Below are 24,797 nucleotides of genomic sequence, written 5' to 3'. Positions count from 1 at the left end.
TGCTGCTGTGGTCCAGAACCAACTGGCGATGGACGCCTGCTCAGGAATCAGATGCTGACGCAGCTTTACAGCCGCCGCCGTCGCTGCTGCGCAGGGAGCCTGTTGCTAGGCAACAGCAGGGAGGCAGAGGAGGGAGAGTGATGTCACCTCAGTCTGCAGCGAGGCGTCCGTTTGGTCCCTCATTGTTTCGGGTTTAAACGTTTCTGGTTCTGTTTTTATTCCTGTTGATGAAATGAGAATAAGTGGAGGATCAAAGCTGGAAAGATTTCACTTCCTGTTTCCTGCTGAGAGGAAAACCGAAGGAGGCTGAGGTGTCTCATGCAGGTTCACCTCGACCCGTCGTCTGGCAGCCGCTGCCGGGTCGCCATGACGACGAACTCCGACTGACGGCGTGAAGAGGAGCGGGTTTGGTCCAGGCTTGTTTGCGGCGTTTCTGGGGAATTCCTCCGGCCAGCAGGTGGCGCCGCTGAGCTGCAGCTCTGTGGTTTTTTTAGGTTTTGATTTTTGTAGCGTTGGATGAGAAAATCAAAACCTAAAGAAAATACAGCGCTGAGTGGGAGAGCAGCGGGAACCCGGAATAAACATCTGGACCTCAGGGGTGTCCAAAGTGTGGCCCGGGGGCCATCTGTGGCCCTTCAGAAGGATTTTATTCGGTCCCTCACCTCAAGTTAAAAATGGTAAAAAACTGGCCAAAAACCCCCAAAACAATTGATGACCAAGAAAACGTTTTGCTTTTTAATTATATGTTGGTCTAAACTTTGACAGAAGTTTAAGTTTATTTCTGTTCTAGTTTTGTCCTTTTTTCTACATTCTACGTTTTTTTCTTTATGTGTGTCGAAATGTTAAAAATGATTTTTTGTTCACTGGCTAAAACTTAATAAAATAGTCAATTTTTCTTTTATGTAATAAATTCTGTGGCCTGCTGGTAGCTAAAATTTTCCAGTTTAAACCAGTTAGACCACTGGTTTAGTCATTCCTAATGTTGTTCCTGTAGAACGAGCCAGAACCAGAATATTTGCTGTTGTCGGTTCTGAACTCTGAGGGTGAATGTATAGGAATATGAAAGATAAAAGTAAATAAAAAATTCAAATGTCTTGCAGCCAATCAGAGACCATCTTTAACTGTATTGTTTAACTGAATCTTTTGGGTTTTATTGAATAAAATGTTCTGATCAGACGCCGTGTTTCAGTTTTATTCAGCCTACTTAGTTTCTCTGAAGATAAAATCTGTTTCTTCCAACAATCAAATGGAAAACTGTTCTTTCCAAGTTCAAGCTTCCTGATTTTAACCTTACATATATTTTTTAATCTTAGTAGTTGCTTTGATCTTTTTTGTTTGGACAATTTTTCAGCCTGAAATGCAAGAATGGATGAGCATTTGAAATAGTTTTGAATATCAGAATAAAGATATAAATTGGACAATCCAGTTGTTTTTTTAAGTTATTGAGAAATTCTGATAAACCGCATAATATGGAGATATCTCATTAAAAATTAAATGGTATGAATAAAGAATAATACTCAAAGTGTCCCCATAAATTAAAATAAACATTTTAAAAAATCATTTTAATGGGAAGCTCATTTTGTCAGATTCCATTTATTTGTAGATGTATATTTATTTTTTGACACTTATTTTATAAGGCTACTTTATGTATTTCAGGGACTTTTAATTTGATTTATTTATATATTTTTAGCTCCATGTTCTAATAATTAAATGAGCGGTCTCTGGCTGGTTCTGCTGCTCCAGTTTGGTTCGTGATGGCCGACCGATTACGTCATCATGCAGCAGACCCTGCAGTAGCCTGAAGCAGCCACCAGAGGGCGCCGCGTTAACAGCTGGATCCTGAAGCGGGAAGCTTCAGTGTTGGAGATGCTGAAATGTTTTCTCCTCTGTGGTTTGATGTTTGGCTCCGGAACAAATGAGTCACAGTAAAACATACAAATATTTAAAATACCTTTTATTATTTTAGTTTAGGTCAAACATTTACATTTAAACACAATGATACACATTTCCATAAACATTTGTTTGAAAATTATTAGACTTAGATTTAGACTGACTTTATTGTCATTTTCCACGCACAGGGTGTATACAGAACCAAATTTCGTTGCATACGGCTCAGGACAATGTTTTGAGCTTTCAATGTTGTGAGGTTACTCCAGAATAAAATAAAATACAGTATAAAATATGAATATAAAATATAAAGTGCAGGACTGACAGTAAAATAGAAGTTATTTAGCTCTGTACATGTGCAAGGTATGAAGTGGAGACCAGATTTTGAGTGCAGTCCAGTTAAGAGTTCAGCAGTCTGATGGCAAGTGGGAAAAAATTGTTTCAGAACCTGGTGGACCTGCACCGGATGCTGCAGAACCTCTTTCCAGAGGGCAGCAGGGAGAACAGTCCATGGTGGGGGTGTGAGGGGTCACTGATGATGTTTCGGCCTCGGGACACGCAGCGCTGGGATGAAATGTCCTGAATGGAGGGAAGGGGGGGCCCCGATGATCCTCTCTGCTGTCCGCACCACTCTCCTCACGTTCTTCCTTAGGGAATATAAACTTATAAGACCTATATTATTCTTCATTTTAAAGAGAAGGGAAGGTTTTTCAATAATTCATGTCTAAAAACCAGCTTTAAATTCCACTTTTCTAAAAGATTCCCTGTTTTTAAATTATTTTGATGATTAATTGGATAAAACAATGGCACATTTTTATTATCTTCACTTCAGCTTATTTTATGTACAAAATGAAAATAGAGAAAAATATAAATAAACAATTAAATTCCCTTTTGAACAGAATTACATTATTTTATTGCTTGAAGAGTAGTAACAGCATTCTAGCTAGGCTAGCTCGTTTGTTTGGGTAGTATTTACCCAGGATGCCCTGCGCTGCAGTCCACTTCCTGCTTTTGGAGCGATCTGTGGTCCACTTGGCGTTCACATATCAAACTACACCAGAGTTCACTTCAGCTGAACAGAACTAGGTTTGTAGGCGGATCAAACATGTTAACTGTTTGATCGGTTAATGTGGATCAAACAGTTTAACCACAAATTGAGCCTAAGCATCAAAGAAAAGAGATTTATTCCAAACTTTATGCTTTAAACTTATGAGACCAGGTAAATGTTTTGGATGGATCTGTTATTCAGACACAAACAGGGTCACAGAGGTCACTGGTGTGATTGCATCATGTTTATTGTGTCCTGTCTCTTTAATGAGCCCCAGTGGAGCTGCTCTGAAACAACACTGAGCCCAGAGGACGCAGTCTGTGTGGACGTTTGGACGCTAACAGGACAATTAGCACGCATCAAGAAGCACAGGAGCTCTCTGCTGTTGCTATGGTTACTGCCGCCTGTTTGTTGCGAATAAGTTTTGTTTCAGACTTCAGGAAACTTCAGCAAGCTGACAGGTTGCGTCAGGGATCCTGGATTTGGATGACGCCTCTGCTCTTTCTGTAACATGAGTATAAAATCCTAAATTATAGAAAATTCCAACTGGAGAAACTTTAGAAAGAAAAGGAAAATTTTATTATGGATGATTTTCTGCTTCTAGTTAAGAAAGTCAAAGAAATTCTATTTGGATTTGATTAGTCAAAACCAAGACCAAGCAATAATCCAATCAATAATGGTCAATAATGGATTAGATTGATTAGAAATGAAGGACAAAACATTTAATGACAACAAGGACAAGGCATCAATAAATGGAAACCAGGAGGATTAACTGAAGGAGACACTGACAACCAGAACGACCAAAAACCAAGCAGAGAAGGAAACCAGATCTGGAACAAATGATTTGACCAAACTGGTTCCAGTCAGACCTAAAGAACTGAGTGTCTTCGTGTCAATCGGTAATTTCTCATCTGAGCAGACAGAAGTCATGTGGGGTTCCCCAGGGCTCAGTCCTGGGACTCCTCCGTACATGTAGGCCTGGAAGGGTCACTCATTTTACTGCACCACAAATTGCCCCAGTAATTTATGAGATAAATGATATTTTGAGACCATTATGAAGTAACAAAGTTTCATTTTGTAACAAACACTTCACACTGAAATGTCCTAAGTAAAACACGACCAAAAACAAAACGAACATAAAAAACCCACAACTGAAGCCATGAATGAAGAACATTTCCATGACCAGAGACTAAAGCCTCAGATCAGAGAAACTTATCCAGGCGTTTCTCTTTAGTGGCTTTGATTCTCGTCTTCACAGGTCTGACTGACAAACCAACGGTCCAGAACCTGCTGGTCCAGAACCTGCTGGTCCAGAACGCTGCTGCTGGAGTTCTGACTAGAACCAGGAGGATAGAGACCCTCAGTGTGGTGCAACAGAGAAATGAGTAAAAGACCAGAGAGATTAATCTCAGACTCTACAGGCCTCCGTTTGCAGGTTACAGTTCATGATAGAACAATTAGAAACAGACCAAGGCGGCATCAATCCCACCAGCTTTGTTAATCCGCTTTGCTTAGAAAGCCCGTTTGGTTGGCGAGGTGTGAACGCTAATCGAAACTCTGGTCCTCCAAACCTAGGTCTGGGTTCAGTTCAAGTGAACTCTGGTTCGGTTTGAATGTGAACGCCAAACAGACCAGAGACCGCTCCAAAAGCAGGAAGTGGACTAGAGCACAGTGAGGAGAAATGGCTCCTGGTCTTCAGCCAAAGACTAAAGAGAAATCCTCCAACACTAAAATGTGACGCCTCCATCTTGTTTCCATCTGGTGAAGAAGGAAGTTGCTCTTAGTGTCTTCAGAGGTTTTTGTGTCGTTTCCTTCAGTGCAGCACCCCCACAGGCCAGGAGGGGAACAGGTTGGTTTGACTCTGAGAACCACAGCAGCTGGAGATGGAGCAGATGATGAATTTCTGGTTCCAGTAGAACCGGGTCTACTGGACCAAAAGGAGGAGAAAACATTGCTAAATAATTAGTTTGGCAGCATTTTCTGTTTCCAGTAGGAATGATAAATGACAGAGTGACAGACAACATGTAAACCCTGCAAGTAGATGAAGTTTAGTAAACTTATTATACCCTGAAAATGGAAGAAATGTTGCTGTTTTGGTCCCTAATGGAACCCAGTGTACCGGACTGTCAGGTGGGAAACATGCTTCGCTCGTACGGTTTGTTTGGGAAGGATTCTCTCTCTCGTTGGTCTCTGCTGACTTTAGAGGATATAAAAGCTTCATGGTGTAACTCAGCTCCTCTCTGCTCATCATGACTAACTCTTCACAGGTCATATATTTCACTCTGACTGCCTACTTCGACATTGGGGGTTTGAAATACTTGTACTTTATGATGGTTATGTGTTTCTATGTTCTGATTATCAGCTGTAACGTCCTGCTGATCGCGGTGATCTGTGTGAACCGGACCTTACATGAACCCATGTTCCTGTTCCTCTGCAGCCTGTTTGTGAACGAACTGTACGGCAGTTTGGGTTTGTTTCCCTTCCTGCTGGTCCAGATCCTCTCTGACGTTCACTCCGTTTCTGCTCCGCTCTGCTTCCTGCAGATCTTCTGCGTTTACAGTTATGCAGCAGTTGAAGTTTTGAACTTGGCCGTCATGTCTTATGACCGCTATGTGGCCATCTGTTTTCCTCTGCAGTACAGCTCCACCATGACGGATAGAAAGGTTGCGTTGCTCATTGCCCTGACCTGGGCGTTGCCTGTTCTGGCCACTGTGGTTCTGGTGTCGCTCAGCGCCCCGCTGCAGCTCTGTGGGAACGTCATAGATAAAGTTTTCTGTGGGAATTTCTCCATAGTTAAGCTGAGCTGCTCTAACACCAGCATTAACAACGTTTACGGTCTGGTTCTGACCGTCGTCTCCATCGTCGCTCCGCTCGTTTTGATCCTCTACACCTACGGAAAGATTCTGGAGGTGTGTTTCTGTGCTACCAAACAGACGCGACAGAAAGCCGTCAGCACCTGCACGCCTCACCTGGCCTCCATCCTGAACTTTTCTTTCGGCTGCTGTTTCCAGATCCTACAGAGCAGGTTTGACCTCAGCAGGGTGCCTCCGGTGCTGGCCATCGTTTTGTCGCTTTACTTCCTGACCTGCCAGCCGCTCTTCAACCCGGTGCTGTACGGCTTGAAAATGGCCGCCATCCGAGACGCGTATAAACGTTTGTTATGTGGGGAAAACTCGGCTTCTGCAGCAGCTTTTCATGCCTGAGAACCTTCAGCTTGACTCAAGCTCTTCTTCTTTTCGTTGTTTTCAGCCTCAGGTTTGATGTTTTTCATTAATGAATCATTTTCAGTTTGTAGATGAGGAATCATTTTTAACATGTTGTTACCGACATTTTTCTCTCTATTGATGTTTTTCTTTAAGATAAGATAAGATTTATTTGTCATTGTCATCAACAGATTACAGATTGAGATTTGCTCGACTCGAGTTAAGATGCAGGTTATGTGTATATACATAATATACAAAGATAAAGAAATAAATAGTACAAAATGAGAAATAAATAGACATCAGAAGATGGTTGCAGCGCCTGGAGGTGTCGCAACAGAATTGACATTTTTAACAAAGTGGTGTCAAGAGCAGAAGTTCTTATGCCTTTGAATTTAGTGCCATGATTGCCATCGGGTAAAAACTGTTTTTTAGGCGATTTGTCCTGGTTTTTATTGCTCTGTATCTCTTTCCTGATGGCAGCAGCTGGAAGAGACCATGGCCAGGGTGTGAAGAGTCATTTAAAATGTCCAAAACTTTCTTGTGGAGCCTGGAAGTGTAAATCTGTTCCATAGTGGGGAGGGGGCAGCCTATGGTTCTCTCTGCTGCCCTAACAACCCTCTGGAGCGCCTTCTTGTCCGCGGATGTGCTGCTGCCGTACCAGACACACAGACCGTACGTGAGCACGCTCTCTATGGAGCAGTGATAGAAGGCCTGCAGCAGGTCTGAGGGGAGACGGTTCTTCTTGAGTATTCTCAGAAAGTACAGTCTCTGCTGTGCCTTCTTCAGCAGCTCCTTGGTGTTGGTGCTCCAGGTTAGCTTGTCCTCCAACTCCATGCCCAGAAACCTGAACACTGGGACCCTCTCCACACAGGAAAATGATTTAATGAATCATTTTCAGTTTGTAGATGAGGAATCATTTTTAACATGTTGTTACCGACATTTTTCTCTCTATTGATGTTTTTTTTTGCTTTGCGGATGTTTTAAAACAGGAAGTAAAACTTATTTTCATTTCATTTTCATCATAAACCATGAAGGTCCTCATGGGGCAACTGTGGTAAAAAATATTGATAAAACTGTTAAAATGGGACCTTAACAAACTTTACATTTAGCATCAAAGTAATTCATACAAACAAAAAAAATTAATTTGACTAATAAAATACAATTTAAACACACAACTGTTATCTTGAAGTTCTCTTTCTGTGTCAGTCTGGAGCCTGCAGGGCCACAGAAACGGCCGTGGCGGGCCGGGTTTGGCCCGCGGACCTCAAGTTTTACACATCTGCCTTAATGGAAGAAGGAAAACATTTTCCAAGCTGTTTTATTTTGTTGAGTGTTTGGGAAACATGAATGTAAAAGTCAGAACAGACGACCAAATAAAATGTATTCATTTCATCTAAAAACATATGCGTCAAACTCGAGGTTTATTATTTGTGGAAGCAATAAAAAAAAATTCAAGCATGTTCAAGGTTAAAATAAATTTAATGAGCTGGAAAGTCATAAAAATGTTTGGAACAGTAAGATTTTTGTTTTGAAAAATAGGAGAGAAAGATCAGCTGTGGACAGCATCAGTTTAAAATTTTTAGTAATGAGTAAATATTTCCTAAACATAATGATCACATCATGTTCAGCAGTTTTAATTTGTTGCAGTTTTATATAATTATTACACAACGAGCTAGAAAAAATATGAGAAACCAAACGTTCAACCTTAAAGCTTCTTTTTGTCATTTATTTATATTAATTTGTAGCAATGAATAACAATAAAAACAAGCCAAACAACATAAGGGGACTAACATAAAAAAGCATAAAAATAATAAAGAGGAAATATCCAAATCACCAGACTTTTGTACATGAAGTGACATTTGAACAATAGTGTGTTTGGGCCATTGCAGATAGAAACAGAGGAAACTCTCCCCCCCAAAAAAATCCAATTTCAGAAAATTTCTATAGCAAAACATGAGAATTTCTGAGTGTGAAAAGTCAAAAGTTTGCTAGAAAAACTTTCTATCTAAGAAGTCACTATTGCAGTAATCAATTAGAGTAAAGATAAACGCATGGATGAGTCTCTGTAGATCTTGATGGCCCATTATAAATGTTCTCCAGATGATAGAAGGCCGACTTTGTAACCGTCTTTCTGTGGCTCTGAAGGTTCAGGTCAGAGGTCAGCCTGATCTCTAGTTTCCCACTGCAATAACTGAAGCTGAGTGCTGATTCTAGATCGTTCCTCTGTAGGTCCAAAGATAAAAACTTCAATTTTATTTGGGTTTGTAAAAAAAAGAAAATTGTGAATAACAAACCTACAGTGTAGTCATCCTTCCACCAAACGTTCCCCTGTGCAGGAAGCAGCCAGGCAGTGGTTGTTGTTCTGCCATCGTTGTGCTGATGCCTGGAGGCGTGATGCTGGGCGTCGCTCTGGCTCTTTAAGTGAAGCTGAAGCTGATCTGAGCTCAGTTTGCTGTGACTCTGATCCAACGGCTGCTGGCTCCAGCTGGGAGGCGTTTCCACCGTTAAAACTCTGGATTCCTTCTTTATTTGGTGGAAATGATTTAATTTTTTTCACTCTGTTAATTTTTATAAACATGAGTTAGTTTTTCTGATTAGTTTCTCCAGTAACTCACCTCTATGGTTGTTTTACAAACTAAAATTAGGATGAAATTAAACTCCTCTCAGGTTTTGTATTTCACTCTGACTGCCTATGTGGACTCTGGTTCCCTGAAATATTTCTGTTTCTTTGTCATCCTGTCTCTGTATGTTCTGATTATCAGCTGTAACGTCCTGCTGATCGTGTTGATCTGTGTGAACCGGAGCTTACATGAACCCATGTTCCTGTTCCTCTGCAGCCTGTTTGTGAATGAACTGTACGGCAGTTTGGGTTTGTTTCCCTTCCTGCTGGTTCAGATCCTCTCTGATGTTCACATCATTCCTGCTCCTCTTTGTTTCCTGCAGATTTTCTGTATTTATACATATGCAAGTGTAGAGTTTACTAACTTAGCCGTCATGTCTTATGACAGATACGTAGCGATCTGCTGTCCTCTGCAGTATAACTCCCTGATGACTTCACAGAGGATAGTTTTCCTGCTGTTCATCATATGGCTGCCTCCCTGTCTCGCGGTCGGGGGAACGGCCTTTCTGAGCTCCTCTCTGCAGCTTTGTGGGAACGTCATCAATAAGGTTTACTGTAGCAATCACTCCATCATCAAGCTGGCCTGTAACGACCCCACAGCCAATAACATCTATGAACTAATCATGACTTTCTTCACAGTCTGTGTTCCTGTTTCTGTTATCGTCTACACCTACATGAGGATCCTTCAGGTGTGTTTCTCTGGGTCCAAACAGACCCGGCAGAAAGCCGTCAGTACCTGCACCCCCCACCTTGCTTCTATTATCAACTTCTCCTTCGGTGTTTCCTTTGAAATATTGCAGAGCAGATTTAACATGAATACTGTTCCCAGTTTTATCAGAATACTTTTATCTCTGTATTTTCTGACGTGTCAGCCGGTTTTTAACCCGGTTCTGTACGGCCTGAATATGTCCAAAATACGCAGCATGTGTAAAAAGCTGGTTCTGAACTCTGTGAGAAAATGTTCACCATGAAGAAGGTTTTTATTTTGGTTTCTGGTTAAATTAATACTTAATAAAATTCACTATTTGACTCCAAAAGGGATTTAAATTATTTATTCACACAATAAAAAGAATCATAATTCCTATTGCAATTATTTACAAAGAAATACTGAGGTTAACCTTTGACCTTTTGAAATAAATGTACAATCCTGTATGGTAAATAGTTTCTAACTGTGTCCTATCCTGAGAAATAATGAACATAAAACGTGCAGGTGTTTGACTTTCGGTGCAGAATATATTCAACTTAAATTAATCAATTTAATGTCAAATTGTCCATGAAAAATGACAAAATTATTAATAAACACACAAACAAAACCATTATTTTTTCAAGAAAAACTGCAGTAAAAATGTTTGCAGCTATATTTAGGTTTAAAATGAACTTTTAATTTGATTAGAAAGCAACATTAATGTGTTAGAATGTCAGCATCAGAATCCTGACTGGAGTTATAACATTTCAACCTCCAGGACTTGGAGAAAATCACCAAAATTAAGTCACTAAATTAATTATAGCGAAGGTGACGCCAGTATCAGAAGTTTATCCTGTACTTGTTGGGCTGCTGCTGGGGGTCAAAGGGCAGCTGTGGCTACAATGTAGCTCATCAACATGTGAATGAACGGCCGAATAACTGAATGTCTCTGCCCTGTGATTTCTTTTTGAGCCTCTCTAAATTACAATTCATGGATCTTGTGATTGTAATTGCAAGATCCATGTAATTACATGGACCAATGTAATTGGTCAGCTGGTCTCTGTGCAAGTGATCAAACTGTAAAGTCCTCTGTCCCTGACAGGAAACATGTAGCTGGAAACGCGATGGAAGGCCGTGTGTCTGTCCACGCTGTCAGCAGAGGAAACGTGAACATAATTACATTTTTGATAACAGAATTTTTGCTTTTTGGATTTGGCAGTTGGCTGGCATATCGAGAAATTAGGAAAATATCATCAGCTGTTCTAGGAGCAGTTATGCTGCCAGGCCTCTGTGAGGCGATGTGCCGTTCTATCAACACTCAGACTTGGATGCTGTGTGAACAGAACCACTAGTGGTTCTGTTCGCTGAGAAAACAGCCCGGACAGGTCGGAAACTCTGTCCTGTGGGACTGACCACAAATGTGGCTGTTAGGATTTTGCCATCAAGATGAACCACTGAGACTTTAAGGCAGACGGAAAATTAACGAAAATTAACGTAGTCTGCCTGTGTGTTTACCATCAAAAACAACCAATCAGAGCCAGGAGGAGCGGCTTAGTGCTGTCAATCAACCTCATTTACTCGCTGCTAAATGTATTTATGAGAGAAACAACTTACTGTTTCAGGAAAACCCTTTATTCGCCATCGGCAGCCATGCTAACTAGCATTAGCATTTGTAGCAGGCTGTGTTTTCAGCTGTAGAATAGCAAAGAGCAGCGCTAAGACCCTCCCCCTGGCTCTGATTGGTTGTTTCTGACTTAGCGGTGTTTTTATGCAGTTTGCACTGGGAGCACTGGAGCACAGATTATTTATTATGTTCTCACAACATAATGATAATTTTAACAAACATGTCAAAACATATTTTTTTTATTAAGGTTAGGTACTGGAGTTTTAATTCTTTTTTTTGTTGTCTTTATTCAACCGTTTCTCCTCTCTGTCAAGAGGTTCTATCTTTCTCCCAGGCCACAGTTATTATTATTATTACTTTTCATAATTGATCTTTTCTGGTTAAATAAAAATTATTCCTTAACCAACAAGGACTAAAAGGCCATTCAGAGAGGAAGAATTCATCACTCTTAAAGTCGCCTAAAAAGTCAAACACCCTGCGGTATTAAAGAGCTGTCCTCTGTCCGATGAAGCTAAACTGTAGCGTTTGGTCATAATGATCACAGTTAGTTTTGCAGAAGCTTACAGACCTGAAAACATTGAAAACAGCAGTAAAATACAGGGATGTCAGCAGGGTTTTGTTTAGGAACTGACACTAAAAAGGCTCCGATTTCAGTTCAATAGAAAACTTTGCGATTGGAGAAAATGTGAATGATCATTGTGTCCCAAAGCCCGACCCAGGGACTCTGGTTCTGTCAGGATGAAAACTACTGTGAGAATATAATATTTTAAATTAGTTCATCTGCTGGAAAATCTTTTTAAAGAACTTTGCTCCAGTCAGTAGGATCCCTGGTTTCAACTCATGAGCTAAAATGCTCTTTTATTTTTATTTTGTTTTACCAAAACGCCACCTATTGGTGAATCTCCCACATAAAATGAGTTGCAGAATTTGCTTAAATTAACTTCAACAACATTAGAAAAAACTAATATAAGCAGACGTTATAATAAAGAAAATGTACTAATAATAACTAACAGTTACTGTTTGATGTTATGTAACAATAACAAACAATCTTTGTGTTGGAAAACCTTCTGTTTATTTCAGACAGAGTTTTTTCAACCAACGTGAACAAACTGATCAGATTACCTCCTTTGGACAGAAAAAAGTTTCTTCCAGGTTTGTTGTATTTTGGACAGGTTCAGTCCGTACATCACAGGGTTAAACAGCGGCTGACACGTCAGAAAGTACAGGGACAACAATATTTTTACAATATTTGGAACATGGTTTGTATTAAACCTGCTTTGTAAAGTGTCAAAACAAACACCAAAGAAGAAGTTAATGATGGAGGCCAGGTGAGGTGTGCAGGTACTGACAGCTTTCTGCTGGGTTTGTTTGGTTCCGTAGTAGCACACTTTAAGGATCTTCATATATGTGTAGAAAATAAAAATCACTGGACAAACCACTCCAACAACAGTGCTCACAAGTCCATAAATATTATTGCCTGTTGTGTCTGAGCAGGTCAGCTGAACAATGGAGTAATTATTGCAGAAGACTTTATCGATTACGTTTCTACAGCGTTGCAGAGAGAAACTCATGGAGGTGAAAATGCTGACTCCGATAAAGGCAGTTACACATTCAGCAACAATGAGAGCTGCGACTTTTCTCACCGTCATCAGGGAGTGATACTGCAGAGGATGACAGATGGCCAGGTATCTGTCGTAAGACATGATAGTCAGGTTAAAAAACTCTACGCTCAGATAGGTGTGAAGACAGTAAACCTGTAGGAAACAGAATGGGACAGAAATGGTGTGAACATCAGAGAGGATCTGAAGCAACAAGAACGGGAAGAGGCTGGTACTGCCAAACAGCTGATTGGCACACAGGGCACACAGAAAGACATACATAGGTTCATGTAAGCTCCTGCTAAACCCAATAACCGCACTGAGCAGAACATTAGAACCAACTATTAAAATATACATACACAAGACAATCGGGAACAATAAGTACTTTAACTGCTTGGTATCAAAGTAAGCCCCCAAAATCAAATATGGAGCAAGAGTTGAGTTTAACATCATCTGCATTTGTTGGAGCTGAAAGGAAAGTCACAGATTGTTTTGGTGAAACAGTGATAAATTCTCATCACAGCCTGTAGTAAATGGAAATTAAATCAGACTTCAGCTGGAGAAACACAATAATCAGATTCAGGGATGGCAGTTCAGGTCACTGAGTGGAGGACCCACTGAGTTCCTCTGAACTGAGTTTCCTCTGCTTCTGCTTTTATCCTCTGGTTCCTCCTTCATCCCCAGGCAGACATAGCTGTCAAAGGACTGTTTCTCTGTCTAATTAGTTTTGACATCAAGACGAGTTTCATAAAAAAACCCCTCAACTTCAGTTTGCAGACAAATCAAAAGTTGCATGAATCAAGCAAGTTTATTTATATAGAACATTTCAGCAAGAAGGCAGTTCAAGGCAGTTTAAAGTGCTTCACATCATAAAAACACAAAATACAGTCATAGAAGACACCAAACAGTCAACAACCAAGAAAACCACTATATTACATTTTGCCATTATTTCAAATTGAAATGTTGGTCAGCCTTTAATTTATTATGGTTCAAAAGCATCTCTAAACAGGTGGAGTTTTAGTCTAGATTTAGAGTACATCTCCCTGGTTCTAGTCAGAACTCCAGCAGCAGCATTCCGGACCAGCTGCAGGTTCTGGACTGTTGGTTTGTCAGTCAGACCTGTGAAGACGCTGCTGCAGGAATCAAAGCCACTAAAGAGAAACACCTGGATGAGTTTCTCTGATCTGAGACTTTAGTCCTGTGGTCCTGGAAATGTTCTGCAGCTGCTAGAAGGCCCACTTTGGAACTGGCTTTATATGGCTCTGGACGGTCAGGTCAGAGGTTAACTTGATTTCCAGTTTCTAGCTGGAAGAACTGAAGCTGTATGTTAACTATATATATATATATATATATATCGTGTGGCTATAGCACTATAGCACTATATATATAGTGCAGGCATAGTGTACACAAACATCTGTGCAGAATATGGACTGGAAACCCCGAGATCAAAGTGGGAAACACCCCCAAAGGTGGTGGAGAACGTCAGAGCTAAGATCCTGTGGGACTTCCAGATCCAGACAGACAAAATGGTAATGGCGAACCAACCAGACATTGTCGTAGTGGATAAACAACAGAGGAAAGCCGTTGTGGTAGATGTAGCAATACCAAGCGACTGCAACATCAGGAAAAGGAGCACGAGAAACTAGAGAAATACCAGGGCCTCAGGGAGGAACTGGAGAGGGCCTGGAAGGTGAAGACCACAGTGGTACCTGTGGTCATCGGGGCCCTCGGGGCAGTCACCCCCAAACTGGACCAATGGCTACAACAGATCCCAGGAACAACATCAGACATCTCAGTCCAGAAATGTGCAGTCCTTGGCACAGCCAAGATACTGCGCAGAACCCTCAAGCTCCCAGGCCTCTGGTAGAGGACCTGAGCTCAGAGGATAAGAACCACCCGCGGTGGGTGAGAAGGGAATATTTTCTTTTTATATATATATTACATCATTATGTAATGATGTGCATTACATAAAAGGATCCCATTTATCTGTTAAGAAATATCACTTATTGAAACGCTGTGAAAGGTGAAAAGCCAGTCTGGTTATGCTGGTGTTTGAACTGCTCTTCAGATTTAATTTACCCCAAGATCAAACCCGGCACTGATGGTAAGTTAAATGGTTTTCCTCAGCAATTGTCAGGGTTCTTGTGTGCATGTGTGTGAGTGCGAGTAACACATCTCTTCCAGTGAGGATCTTGGTGGAGAGCCTGGGCAGCCTTTACATGTGGAGCTCATCAGCCTCATCAGAGTGCTGGGGATAAAGGAGCAGCAGAGCCTTCACTCAGTGCTGGATGATTAACGTCTACTGGTAGTCACTCTGGCAACCTCTTGTTGTTGGTTATTTTTAGCTTTTGATCAGTCTCTTGAATACCTGCCTGAAGTTTGTAGTTCTTGTTTTTGCTTCCTTTAGGTTTATGTCACTGGATCTCTCTAGTAGTGATGGCCAAATGAAGCCTCATGAAGCAATGAAGCTTCAGGCCCTTTGCTTTGCCCAAAGATTCGTTACTCAGTGGTTCATTCATTTTTCACTAGTGACATCTACTGTTCAAACTGTGACAGCCTTGTCACTCAGACAGACATATTTAAAAACAATTAGTACATGCAATATTGTCACAAAGTTTTTGTCAAACTCATGTTTAGTAACAGGAGAGTAAATTAAATCCTATTTAACTAATCTTTTTTAGTTATTAAAATGATTTGTAGTCAATCCTGGTATATGTTGACTGTCAGTGGCTGTTTTCTTTAGTCATAGACTGATTTGACAATAGACATTTGTTTTAGTGTACTCAGAGTGCGGTGCTTGTTGGGGCAGACAGTTTTCTTTAAGTTTTGATTTGCCTCCTAAAAACTAAAATTCTTCAAAATTTCTCTTTTTCTTGGATTTCTATTGGCTCTCTGATCTGATCCCTTATATTTTTACTTATCAGGCCAGAATTTTACTTTTCCAACAGCTTTAGTCTGTTTCTGCTGTGCAAGACTGATATATTTTTGCAGAACAAAGAAGTGGAAATTTCAAGAAGGTGAGAATTTTGGAGGTGAAGGGTTTAATTATTTTTTATTTAAGAACCTTGTGAATGATCATCTCAAAGTATTCGCAGATGTCAGATTTTTTTTTTCTCGCTGGCTCCTTTTCAATCAAGTTCATTTGTGTAGCACATTTCAGCAACATTGAGGTTTCAAAGTGCTTTACATAATAAAAAACACACAAATATAATGTCATAAAATATACCATAATCAACAATTGGGAAAATCAATAACAAACATTACATTTTGATGAGTGCCATCATCAAAATCATTAATGCACATGAACTATAAAAGGTTCCTTTTATTTCGGCCACTGCTGAAGACAAATACTCCTCTGATGCGATCCTTTATTTTGAAAACCAACACGCAAAATGAAGCAGTCACGTGACCCATGCAATGCAAGGCCTTGTTTGTTGCCAGTCACGTGGTTTTCAATAAGACGACACAAGCCTCGAAGCCTGGCTTCAGATAGCCCATCACTACTCTTTAGAAGAATCGGTTCAACCGTTTTCTCCTCCTGTGGAACTCCCCAGCAAGTACCTACCTGCCTGCCTGCTCCACCGTTCCCCCCATCTCCACTCCGCTCAGTCAGACCCCTGGCTCTCGGTCATCGCCTACCTCGCACTCGCCTCCAGAAGCTCCATCTCCATTCTCCACACAGGACCCCTGGGCACCTTTCTCCCACGCTTCACTAAGTCCATTCAAAAGTAAACCTTTTTCATACTGCATCTGATCAACTCATGACAGGCCACCAATAACCCAACTCTCATTCCAGATGCCACAGATTGCATGACACTGCCACTCCCTGATACATCAAGGAAACCTGTAAATTGTTGCTTGTTCTTTGAAAGAAATAAAACATATACCTTAATTGAACTTGTTGATTCTGCATGTGGGTCAGAAGATTAAATCCAAACATGTCAGCAATAGGACAACAAAGATCACTATGTTCATGTGCTATAGAGATCCCATAAGTTAAGCTAATATCTATTCTAACAAGAACAAATGAATGAAAAAATCCTTGTAGTGGCTCATTGGGTTTGGTTGAACGTAAAAGCTACATGGGCCGGGGCTTTGGGCCCCATAAGGAGCAGTTGGTCCCAATAATGTAGTATTTGTTAGGGAAATGGCTCTTACTCTGCATCAAAAACAAGGATGAGAGCACACACACACACACATGTGTGTGTGCACCCACACTTGTTTGCATGGCTATCTTTGTGGGGACTATCCATTGACTTCCATTCATTTCTACAGCCTAAACCTTACCCTTACCTTTACCCTAACCCTCCCTATTACATACCTAACCCTAACCAACCAATACTCAATTCACACTGTAGTCCTAAATCTGACCCCTGACCCAAAAACAGCGTTTCCCCTTATGGGGACCAGGCTTCAGTCCCCACAAACAGCAGTGGGTCCCCACAACGTAGTATGTGTCAGGAAAATGGTTCCCACAAGGTATTAGAAACAAACGCACCCACACACATGTGTGAGTGTGGTGTGGTGTGTGTGTGTGTGTGGGGGGGCGTCTGGGTGTGTGTGTGGGTCTGTGTGTGTGTGTGTGTGTGTGTGTGTGTGGTTGTGTGTGTGTGTGCGAGTGTGTGTGGGTCTGTGTGTGTGTGTGGTTGTGTGTGTGTGTGCGAGTGTTAGTGTGTGTGCGTTTGTTTCTAATACCTTGTGGGAACCATTTTCCTGACACATACTACATTGTGGGGACCCACTGCTGTTTGTGGGGACCCACTGCTGTTTGTTTGAGCCAGGTTATGTAACTCATAACCCAACTGCAGTCTGATTTAATCCAACTGTGGTCCAGTTTCCTCTGACTCCAGCCAGTTTGCCTATAAACTCCGGTCCGGTTGGTGAGAAGTGAATGCTAATTGACGTCTGGTCCTCCAGTCCTCGGTCTGGGTTCAGTTGAAGTGAATTCTTGAAGTGAACGCCAGGTGGACCAGAGACCGGTCCAGAAGCAGGAAGTGGACTACAGAGCTCGTTTTATAATTGGTTATTGTATTTGGTTTTTATGTTGTTGCTGAATTGTGAAAAACAAACAAACTTGACTTAGACACACAATCGTTCCCACAACCCAAAAGAATCTAATTTAACAAAGATTTTGTGCCTTTATGTGAGTTTAGGGAACATTTTAGGGCCAGACGCAGATGTTCAGGGGAAGAGCAGCTGGAGTTGGACTGGAGCCCAGTGAGACTGTGATTATGCTGACTGGTCTGGTATCAGCTGATCTGGTTTCATCTGGTCTGGTTTCAGCTGGTCTGGTTTCATCTGGTCTGGTATCAACTGGTCTGGTTTCATCTGGTCTGGTTTCATCTGGTCTGGTATCAGCTGGTCTGGTATCAGCTGATCTGGTTTCAGCTGATCTGGTTTCAGCTGGTCTGGTATCAGCTGGTCTGGTTTCAGCTGGTCTGGTTTCAGCTGATCTGGTTTCAGCTGGTCTGGTTTCAGCTGGGCGGTTTCTCTGAAGATCTGCAGCTATAAGTAGAGCTTCAGACTGTGTGGCGCTGTGGAGATGGAGCAGATGGATTTCCAGTCTGGTTCTGCTTGCAGCTCCTCCTCCACATGGAAGATTTGACTCTTACTGCAGGAGTAAAATCTGAAACACTGATCATGTTTTCTGGCTGATTTACCATTAAGCAGGATGATGATTAACTCCACACAGGTTTTGTTTTTCACACTAACTGCTTACTTTCACTCTGATGTTCTGAATTATTTGTATTTCAGTGTTGTTCTGTGTCTGTATGCCCTGATCGTTTGCTCCAACGTCCTGCTGATCGTGGTGATCTGTGTGAACCGGACCTTACATGAACCCATGTACATGTTCCTCTGCAGCCTGTTTGTGAACGAACTGTTCGGCAGTTTAGGTTTGTTTCCCTTCCTGCTGGTCCAGATCCTCTCCGATGTTCACATCATTTCTGCTCCGCTCTGCTTCCTGCAGATCTACTGTGTTTACACCTACGCTCACATCGAGTTCTGCAACCTGGCCATCATGTCGTATGACAGATACCTGGCCATCTGCCGCCCCCTGCAGTACCACGCCCTGATGACGCTGTCCCGGATTGCCAGGCTGGTCGCGCTCACCTGGCTCTTCCCTCTCCTTGAGTCTGTAGCAGGAATATTAATGACCGTCTCTCTGCAGCTCTGCGGAAACGTCATCCATAAAATCTACTGTCACAACTACTCCATCGTTAAGCTGGCCTGCGCAGACACCACAGCCAGCAACGTTGGAGGAATAGTTTACATGTTCACCATAATCCTGGGGATTATCATCTTAATCCTTTATTCATACGCTGAGATCCTGAAAGTGTGTTTCTCTGGATCCAAGCAGACCCGGCAGAAAGCGCTCAGCACCTGCGCGCCTCACCTGGCCTCGCTCATTAACTTCTCCTTCAGATGTTTCTTTGACCTGTTTCAGAGCAGGTTGGACGTGAGAGGAGTTCCTGAGGTGCTGCAGGTCGTTTTATCGCTGTACTTCCTGACCTGCCAGCCGCTCTTCAACTCTCTGCTGTACGGACTCAACCTGTCAAAGATCCGCAGCTTCAGCAAACGGCTGGTTCTGGGGACAGGCTGAGCTTCCTGCTCTGCAAAAACACAAAACCTTACCAAATGTTTCATAATGTTTCATGCAAATGTGTTCATGAACCTGAAATTAGATCTGAAGTTCGATCTGTCATGATTACAGATTTAGCTGGACGATAAATTGCCGCAGAAGTTATTGCAATAAATGATAATATTGTTGCTTTAAAACCATTTCCAAGTAATAAGATGCTAATTGCATTCTCAAAGATAATTAACTTTAAATTCCAATGAACATGTAACACTGGAAATAAAAATATTAAAAATATCCAAAATAAATAAACAAAACTGCAGAAACAACAAATAAAATGAATCATAAAGTCTTTGTAATATCTGTCCTTTAACAAATCTGTTAGCTGAGACCAAAGCATCAGACTGAAGACTTTTATCATCCCGTTTTTGGAAAAACAATAAATTATATTTATTGTACAAGTTGGAATAAGAGAAAACTAACTTACAAGTAACTTTTCAGCAGGAAATAGGAGCTTCTTTTAGGTCAATAATTCATTAATATTAATATTATAAAATTATTGGTTCCACTGTTACATTATTTCACTTATGTCAAGTGACATTTTCCCATAAAATGAAATAATCTGCCAGTGGATCTAGTGCAGTTTTCAATGTCAACTTTAAGGAATTACTGACTTAAAACAAACTCCTGTATGTAGCTTAAAGTTATTTTTAAGTTATTTTTTTCTTATTTCAGGTGAACTAAGACTTTTGCCCCGGAAATGAAAATGCTTGATAATTTTTTTGTGTTTTTTGCAGATGGATTCTTTGAACAAGTGTTTCACAAACTAAAGCTGCTTTTACCGTCTGTCAGTTGTAATAAACTGAGTTTATGTCTATTGTATTGACCTGGTTTCGTGTTTTTCTGCTGTTACTGTCATGAAGTCATGAAGATTTCACGGCAGCTGAAATACGGTTTCATTCCACTTCCTGATGTTGCTCTTTATGTCAGCGGCTCATAAATACTTCCATTAAAACCCAGAAAATAAATGCTGCAAAATCTGTGAAGAGACCTGAGAATGTGTTTTGTTCTCATTTTTGTTCACTATTTGATTAGCAAAAGGATTTTTAACTCACTCTTCTTCCTGTCAGAAACTTCATCCATCCAATGCTAGTTTGAAGAGAAAACAATTTGATAAATTCAGAAAGAGAAGCAGGGAAAATAACATTTTAGTAAATTATAATGATGATTGAAACCCAGATCAGACTTTGATTAAAACATTTAAGTTCAGTCAGTGTCTTCACACAGATCAAAGTAATCTGCAGCTTTTTAGCAAAATATTGCAGACAGGTTTTATTCTATGAGTAACGAAACTAAAAATCTTCCATCTGTTCCCTGATAATTATTTACACACAAAATCTCAACTACATTTTATTTTTAAAGCATGTTTTAGGTGAATTGAGGATAAAGTTTCCAGCCTTTTTTCCATGTCAGTTAAAAATATTAAAGTTGAAAGAACTTGAGGAATGTGAAATTATAATTGCAATAACTATTATATATACACGAATGGGGGAAGAAGGGAGCGGGAGATCGACAGGCGGATTGGCGCAGCGTCTGCCGTCAAGTGGGCGCTGTACCGGTCCGTCGTGGTGAAGAGAGAGCTGAGCCAAAAAGCGAAGCTCTCGATTTACCGGTCGATCTACGTTCCCACCCTCATCTATGGTCATGAGCTTTGGGTCATGACCGAAAGAACGAGATCACGGATACAAGCGGCCGAAATGGGTTTTCTCCGTAGGGTGGCTGGGCTCTCCCTTAGAGATAGGGTGAGAAGCTCAGTCATCCGGGAGGGACTCAGAGTAGAGCCGCTGCTCCTTCACATCGAGAGGAGCCAGTTGAGGTGGCTTGGGCATCTGGTCAGGATGCCTCCTGGACGCCTCCCTGGTGAGGTGTTCCGGGCACGTCCCACCGGGAGGAGGCCCCGGGGAAGACCCAGGACACGCTGGAGGGACTATGTCTCTCGGCTGGCCTGGGAACGCCTCGGGATTCCCCCGGAGGAGCTGGAAGAAGTGGCTGGGGAGAGGGAAGTCTGGGCCTCCCTTCTGAAGCTGCTACCCCCGCGACCCGACCTCGGATAAGCGGAAGAAGATGGATGGATGGATGGATGGATGGATTATATTGTATTGCAAAACTATTATTAATATATTCAATTGAACTGAAAAAAATAAAATGAATGCAATTAGAGTTGAACCGTTTTAATTTTTATTTAAGACACAGACATGCAGCGTCAGTAACGGTAAAAATATCTCTGAAGGGCAAAACTGAATCATTTATGTTTCATTTTATTTTGGAGAATCAAGTTACAGTTTATACTGCAAGAGAGCTCTGGCACATTCATAGAAAGTTAAGTGGAAGGAAAAAGTGTGGTTGGCAGTGTGATACCAAAAAATGAGAATCCAAAATGAAGTGTCTCATAAAGTTTTAATATTACATGAAACCAATAAAAAGCCTAAGGCAGTTCAACAAAATATTAATGTGAGACATTTTTTTGGTCTATAATGAGTACATAAAATATCTTTAGCAGCAAATTTAAAAACTTTATTTGTAAATGAACTGTTCAGGTGAACGCTCCTAATTTTGATGGATGGGTTCTCTGTAACTGTTCAACACTTCCTCCAGGTTCCTCCATGATTTTGTAATTTTTATTTTTTTTTTGCAAACAAAATCAGTAATACTGATTTTTAAATATTTGCAAAGAATTTTGTAATTTTTTTCTAAATTTCACACAGAGAAGAACCAGATTGAAAACAAAAACATTTATTCTTTAAAAAACTTAAATAGCTTTCTTTTTGATACTCGTCACATCGATAACGGAACATCAAGAAAAGCTGAAGCAGCAGCAGAAGTAAGAAATACTGCCACCTGCTGGTGGGAGTTGGTATTACTTTAAAAAAAATTTATTTTTTTTTTTACCATTTTTGCAGAAAATTTGCAATAAACTTCCATTTATGTCTCGTAATTATTAGCATGGAAAATTTATGGAAATGTTGATTTTGCGTGAATTTACAAAATTATATAAAAAAAACTTAAATAAATAAAAACTGTGACTACTGTGGAAAATATAACTAACTGCTCTTATTTTGTGAGTTTATAAAACTTTTTTAGTTTGGCTGAAAGTTTTAAATCTAATGTAACCCCCATAAACTGCTGATCTGTCTGCATCTTTAATGTGTTTGCTTTGTTAGTTCTTAGAATGTCCTGTAGAGGGCGCTACAGCCACATTTCTCCTGTGTCGGTACGAGAAGAAGAGTAAGGAGAGGGGAGCAGAAAAAAGAAATGGCAGACTATGAAGACTAAGCTCGTTTCAGCAGAAGTAGAGAAGTTACTCCTCATCAGTGCTGCTGTGATATGAGAGAAATCTGTTTATTGTGAACTGGATGATGTACATTCTGTTCTGAGATTTCTCCGGTGAGTCTGTTGTTTTATTTTCAGCTGCTTACTTACGCAGAATGGCTAGCTAGCTGGAGCTAACGCTGCTCGGTTTTTCAAACTGTTAAAAAACCAACCAGAGTATAAAGTGTTTCTCTGTAAGCAGCTTAGCTCTGTGAAATGAGACCGTTTATGATAAAGTGATGTTTATTAAGTAATTTTTTTATTACTGAGCGTTTTTGGTTCATTTTAAACGCTAATTTGGTTTTCACTGAGAAGTAATTGAAAGATCCCTCTGACTTCCCATAAAACCCAACCTGCTCTGCATGCAGGTTGGGTTTTTTTGGACGACCGATATCTGAACGGGCCAGTGGATCCAGAACCAGGAGAGTTCCGCCGCCATCTTTGTGACTCGGACTGAAGCCTGGAAGGATGGAGGTTCTGGTGCTGCTGGTTCTGATGTTCAGCTTGGACAACAGATAAGCATATTGAACAAAAAGGGGCCCAATCCTTTAAATATTTTCATTCCACAAATTATTTGTTCACGAACATTTTCAAAACTGACAACTTCTGTGCACATTGACTGAACTGTTGTATTGAAGGACTAAATGAGCTTTAAAGCTACAGTTTAGAAAAACTACCCTCATTTTTCCGAATATTAATTAGATTTTTTATAACGGTGGACAATTTTAGTTTTATTCTTAATTTTATTAAGGTAAGCAGTGTTACCTGGATTATTGTTTTTTTGTGGGGAAAGAAAAATAAACTTGAGTTTTTAAAACTTATATGCTTATCATCCTCCTGTGTGACCCTGGAACAAAAGTAACTTTCCTACTGAGTTTATTGCTAATTAAATTCAGTAGTGGTTAGTGCGACTGTAAACAAAAGTTTGTTGTTTTTCCCTGTGAGTCTGTGGGACTTCGTTAATGTCCTGAACCTCCAGAGGACAGACGGACACGCTACGTGTTGCTGCTCTGTCTGCTTCAGAGGGAATTACAGGAACCTTTTGACTTTTCCTCTGGGAAACGCTGCTGACATGCCGATCACGACTTCCTGCTGGAATGATGCAACTTCTCCAAACAAGTTCCTGTTTTCGATGCTGAATCTGGTTTTTTAAAATAATCTGACATCATTACATTTCTGTTAACCATAAAATTGCATAAATTGAAATTATGAAAATAAATTTGCTTGATGGAAACAGCAATTTCAGAAAAAACAAATATTTTAGTAACGTTTTTGCGTTGGGATGTTGTGGGTTTTTTTTTTTAGCGTATCAAAGTGGATTTATTTAGCAAAACTGCAATAGAAACTTTTCTCGCATCATGAGTCTCATGATCGACAGCCGGATGTTACTACTGGCGGAAACGACAAAGACAACAGGAAGTGGTTGGAGGATACTGTGTTTTTTTCATCACAAAGTTTGTTAAAAGTTGTGTCGAATCCATCGCTCTACTGTAAAATGGCTGACTACAGCTTCCCCAAAACGCCACATACTTAGCTGCTACCAAGTAGGCGGGGCTTGTTGCCTGCTCTACTGATGTCTCCTCTGATTGGCTGATAGATGATGGCTGAATTATGAATAAATCTCGTCTCACTGTTGCCTCAATTTTTAATGAAGGGCTGAAGAGAGACAGACTAATGTTAAACAAAGCTAAAGTGCCAAGTGCTTAAAGCTAACCAAAAAATAAACTGCTGAACTCGAGTGTGTTTTGTCTGTATATATTTCTCTATTAAATATTTCTCTTACAGTTTTTTAAAATAATTTTTGATGAAAATTTTAATCTGTGGGTGAAAAAAATCAAACAAAAAAAATGTTGAAAACCTTAAAGCTCATGAAAGGTCATTAAAACTGTCAGACTTCCTGAATAAAAATCCCAGCTCAGCTCTTATTATCTAACCTTTTCTATATTTTTTCCTAGCAAATGTTTTATAATTTAAAACCTTTACTAATATCTCATAGACATGTTTTCCTAATAGTCATGTGCTGCAGAACATCGTTCATTTATTTAATCTCTTTGTTCTAAAAAATATGATTGACTCAAATTTTAAGTAGATTCAAACATTTTATTTATATGTGTAATAATAAAATTGGGCCATTACACTATATGTAAAATGTATATTTTTGATATGTACATTTCCAATTTAAATAA

The 24,797-nt window shown here is 40.4% G+C and overlaps 4 protein-coding genes across 4 annotated transcripts; 3 read left to right on the top strand and 1 right to left on the bottom strand.

The window, feature by feature from the left end:
• The first annotated feature begins 4,868 nt into the window (after positions 1-4,868).
• On the top strand, positions 4,869-6,285 carry LOC114161755 (olfactory receptor 11A1-like). Its single transcript, XM_028045326.1, has 2 exons — positions 4,869-5,844; positions 5,947-6,285. Exons 1-2 carry the CDS (start codon positions 5,185-5,187, stop codon positions 6,136-6,138), a joined length of 852 nt encoding a protein of 283 aa, XP_027901127.1. The 5' UTR covers positions 4,869-5,184; the 3' UTR covers positions 6,139-6,285.
• Positions 6,286-7,271: 986 nt separating this feature from the next.
• On the top strand, positions 7,272-10,084 carry LOC114161753 (olfactory receptor 11A1-like). The gene has a single exon (XM_028045325.1). It carries the CDS (start codon positions 8,758-8,760, stop codon positions 9,727-9,729), a length of 972 nt encoding a protein of 323 aa, XP_027901126.1. The 5' UTR covers positions 7,272-8,757; the 3' UTR covers positions 9,730-10,084.
• A 2,034-nt stretch (positions 10,085-12,118) lies between these two features.
• LOC114161762 (olfactory receptor 1F12-like) lies at positions 12,119-13,625 on the bottom strand. Its single transcript, XM_028045335.1, has one exon. The coding sequence runs from the start codon at positions 13,122-13,124 to the stop codon at positions 12,186-12,188; it is 939 nt and encodes a 312-aa protein (XP_027901136.1). The 5' UTR covers positions 13,125-13,625; the 3' UTR covers positions 12,119-12,185.
• Positions 13,626-17,517: 3,892 nt separating this feature from the next.
• Positions 17,518-19,718, top strand: LOC114161769 (olfactory receptor 2A14-like). The gene has a single exon (XM_028045341.1). It carries the CDS (start codon positions 18,337-18,339, stop codon positions 19,264-19,266), a length of 930 nt encoding a protein of 309 aa, XP_027901142.1. The 5' UTR covers positions 17,518-18,336; the 3' UTR covers positions 19,267-19,718.
• Positions 19,719-24,797: the final 5,079 nt, after the last annotated feature.

The sequence above is a fragment of the Xiphophorus couchianus genome, chromosome 18 (assembly GCF_001444195.1).
Source record: "Xiphophorus couchianus chromosome 18, X_couchianus-1.0, whole genome shotgun sequence".
Classification (NCBI taxonomy): Eukaryota; Metazoa; Chordata; class Actinopteri; order Cyprinodontiformes; family Poeciliidae; genus Xiphophorus; species Xiphophorus couchianus.
The sequence above is the reverse complement of the archived record's forward strand: the minus strand, read 5'-3'. Positions and strand labels throughout refer to the sequence as shown.

Bases quoted from the DNA above. Each gene is read 5' to 3' on its own strand.
- LOC114161753 (XM_028045325.1), top strand. From the start codon at position 8,758: ATGGTTGTTTTACAAACTAAAATTAGGATGAAATTAAACTCCTCTCAG.
- LOC114161762 (XM_028045335.1), bottom strand. From the start codon at position 13,124: ATGCAGATGATGTTAAACTCAACTCTTGCTCCATATTTGATTTTGGGG.
- LOC114161755 (XM_028045326.1), top strand. From the start codon at position 5,185: ATGACTAACTCTTCACAGGTCATATATTTCACTCTGACTGCCTACTTC. The intron at 5,845-5,946 runs GTGTGTTTCTGT...TGCTGTTTCCAG, and splicing joins CCTACGGAAAGATTCTGGAG to ATCCTACAGAGCAGGTTTGA.
- LOC114161769 (XM_028045341.1), top strand. From the start codon at position 18,337: ATGATGATTAACTCCACACAGGTTTTGTTTTTCACACTAACTGCTTAC.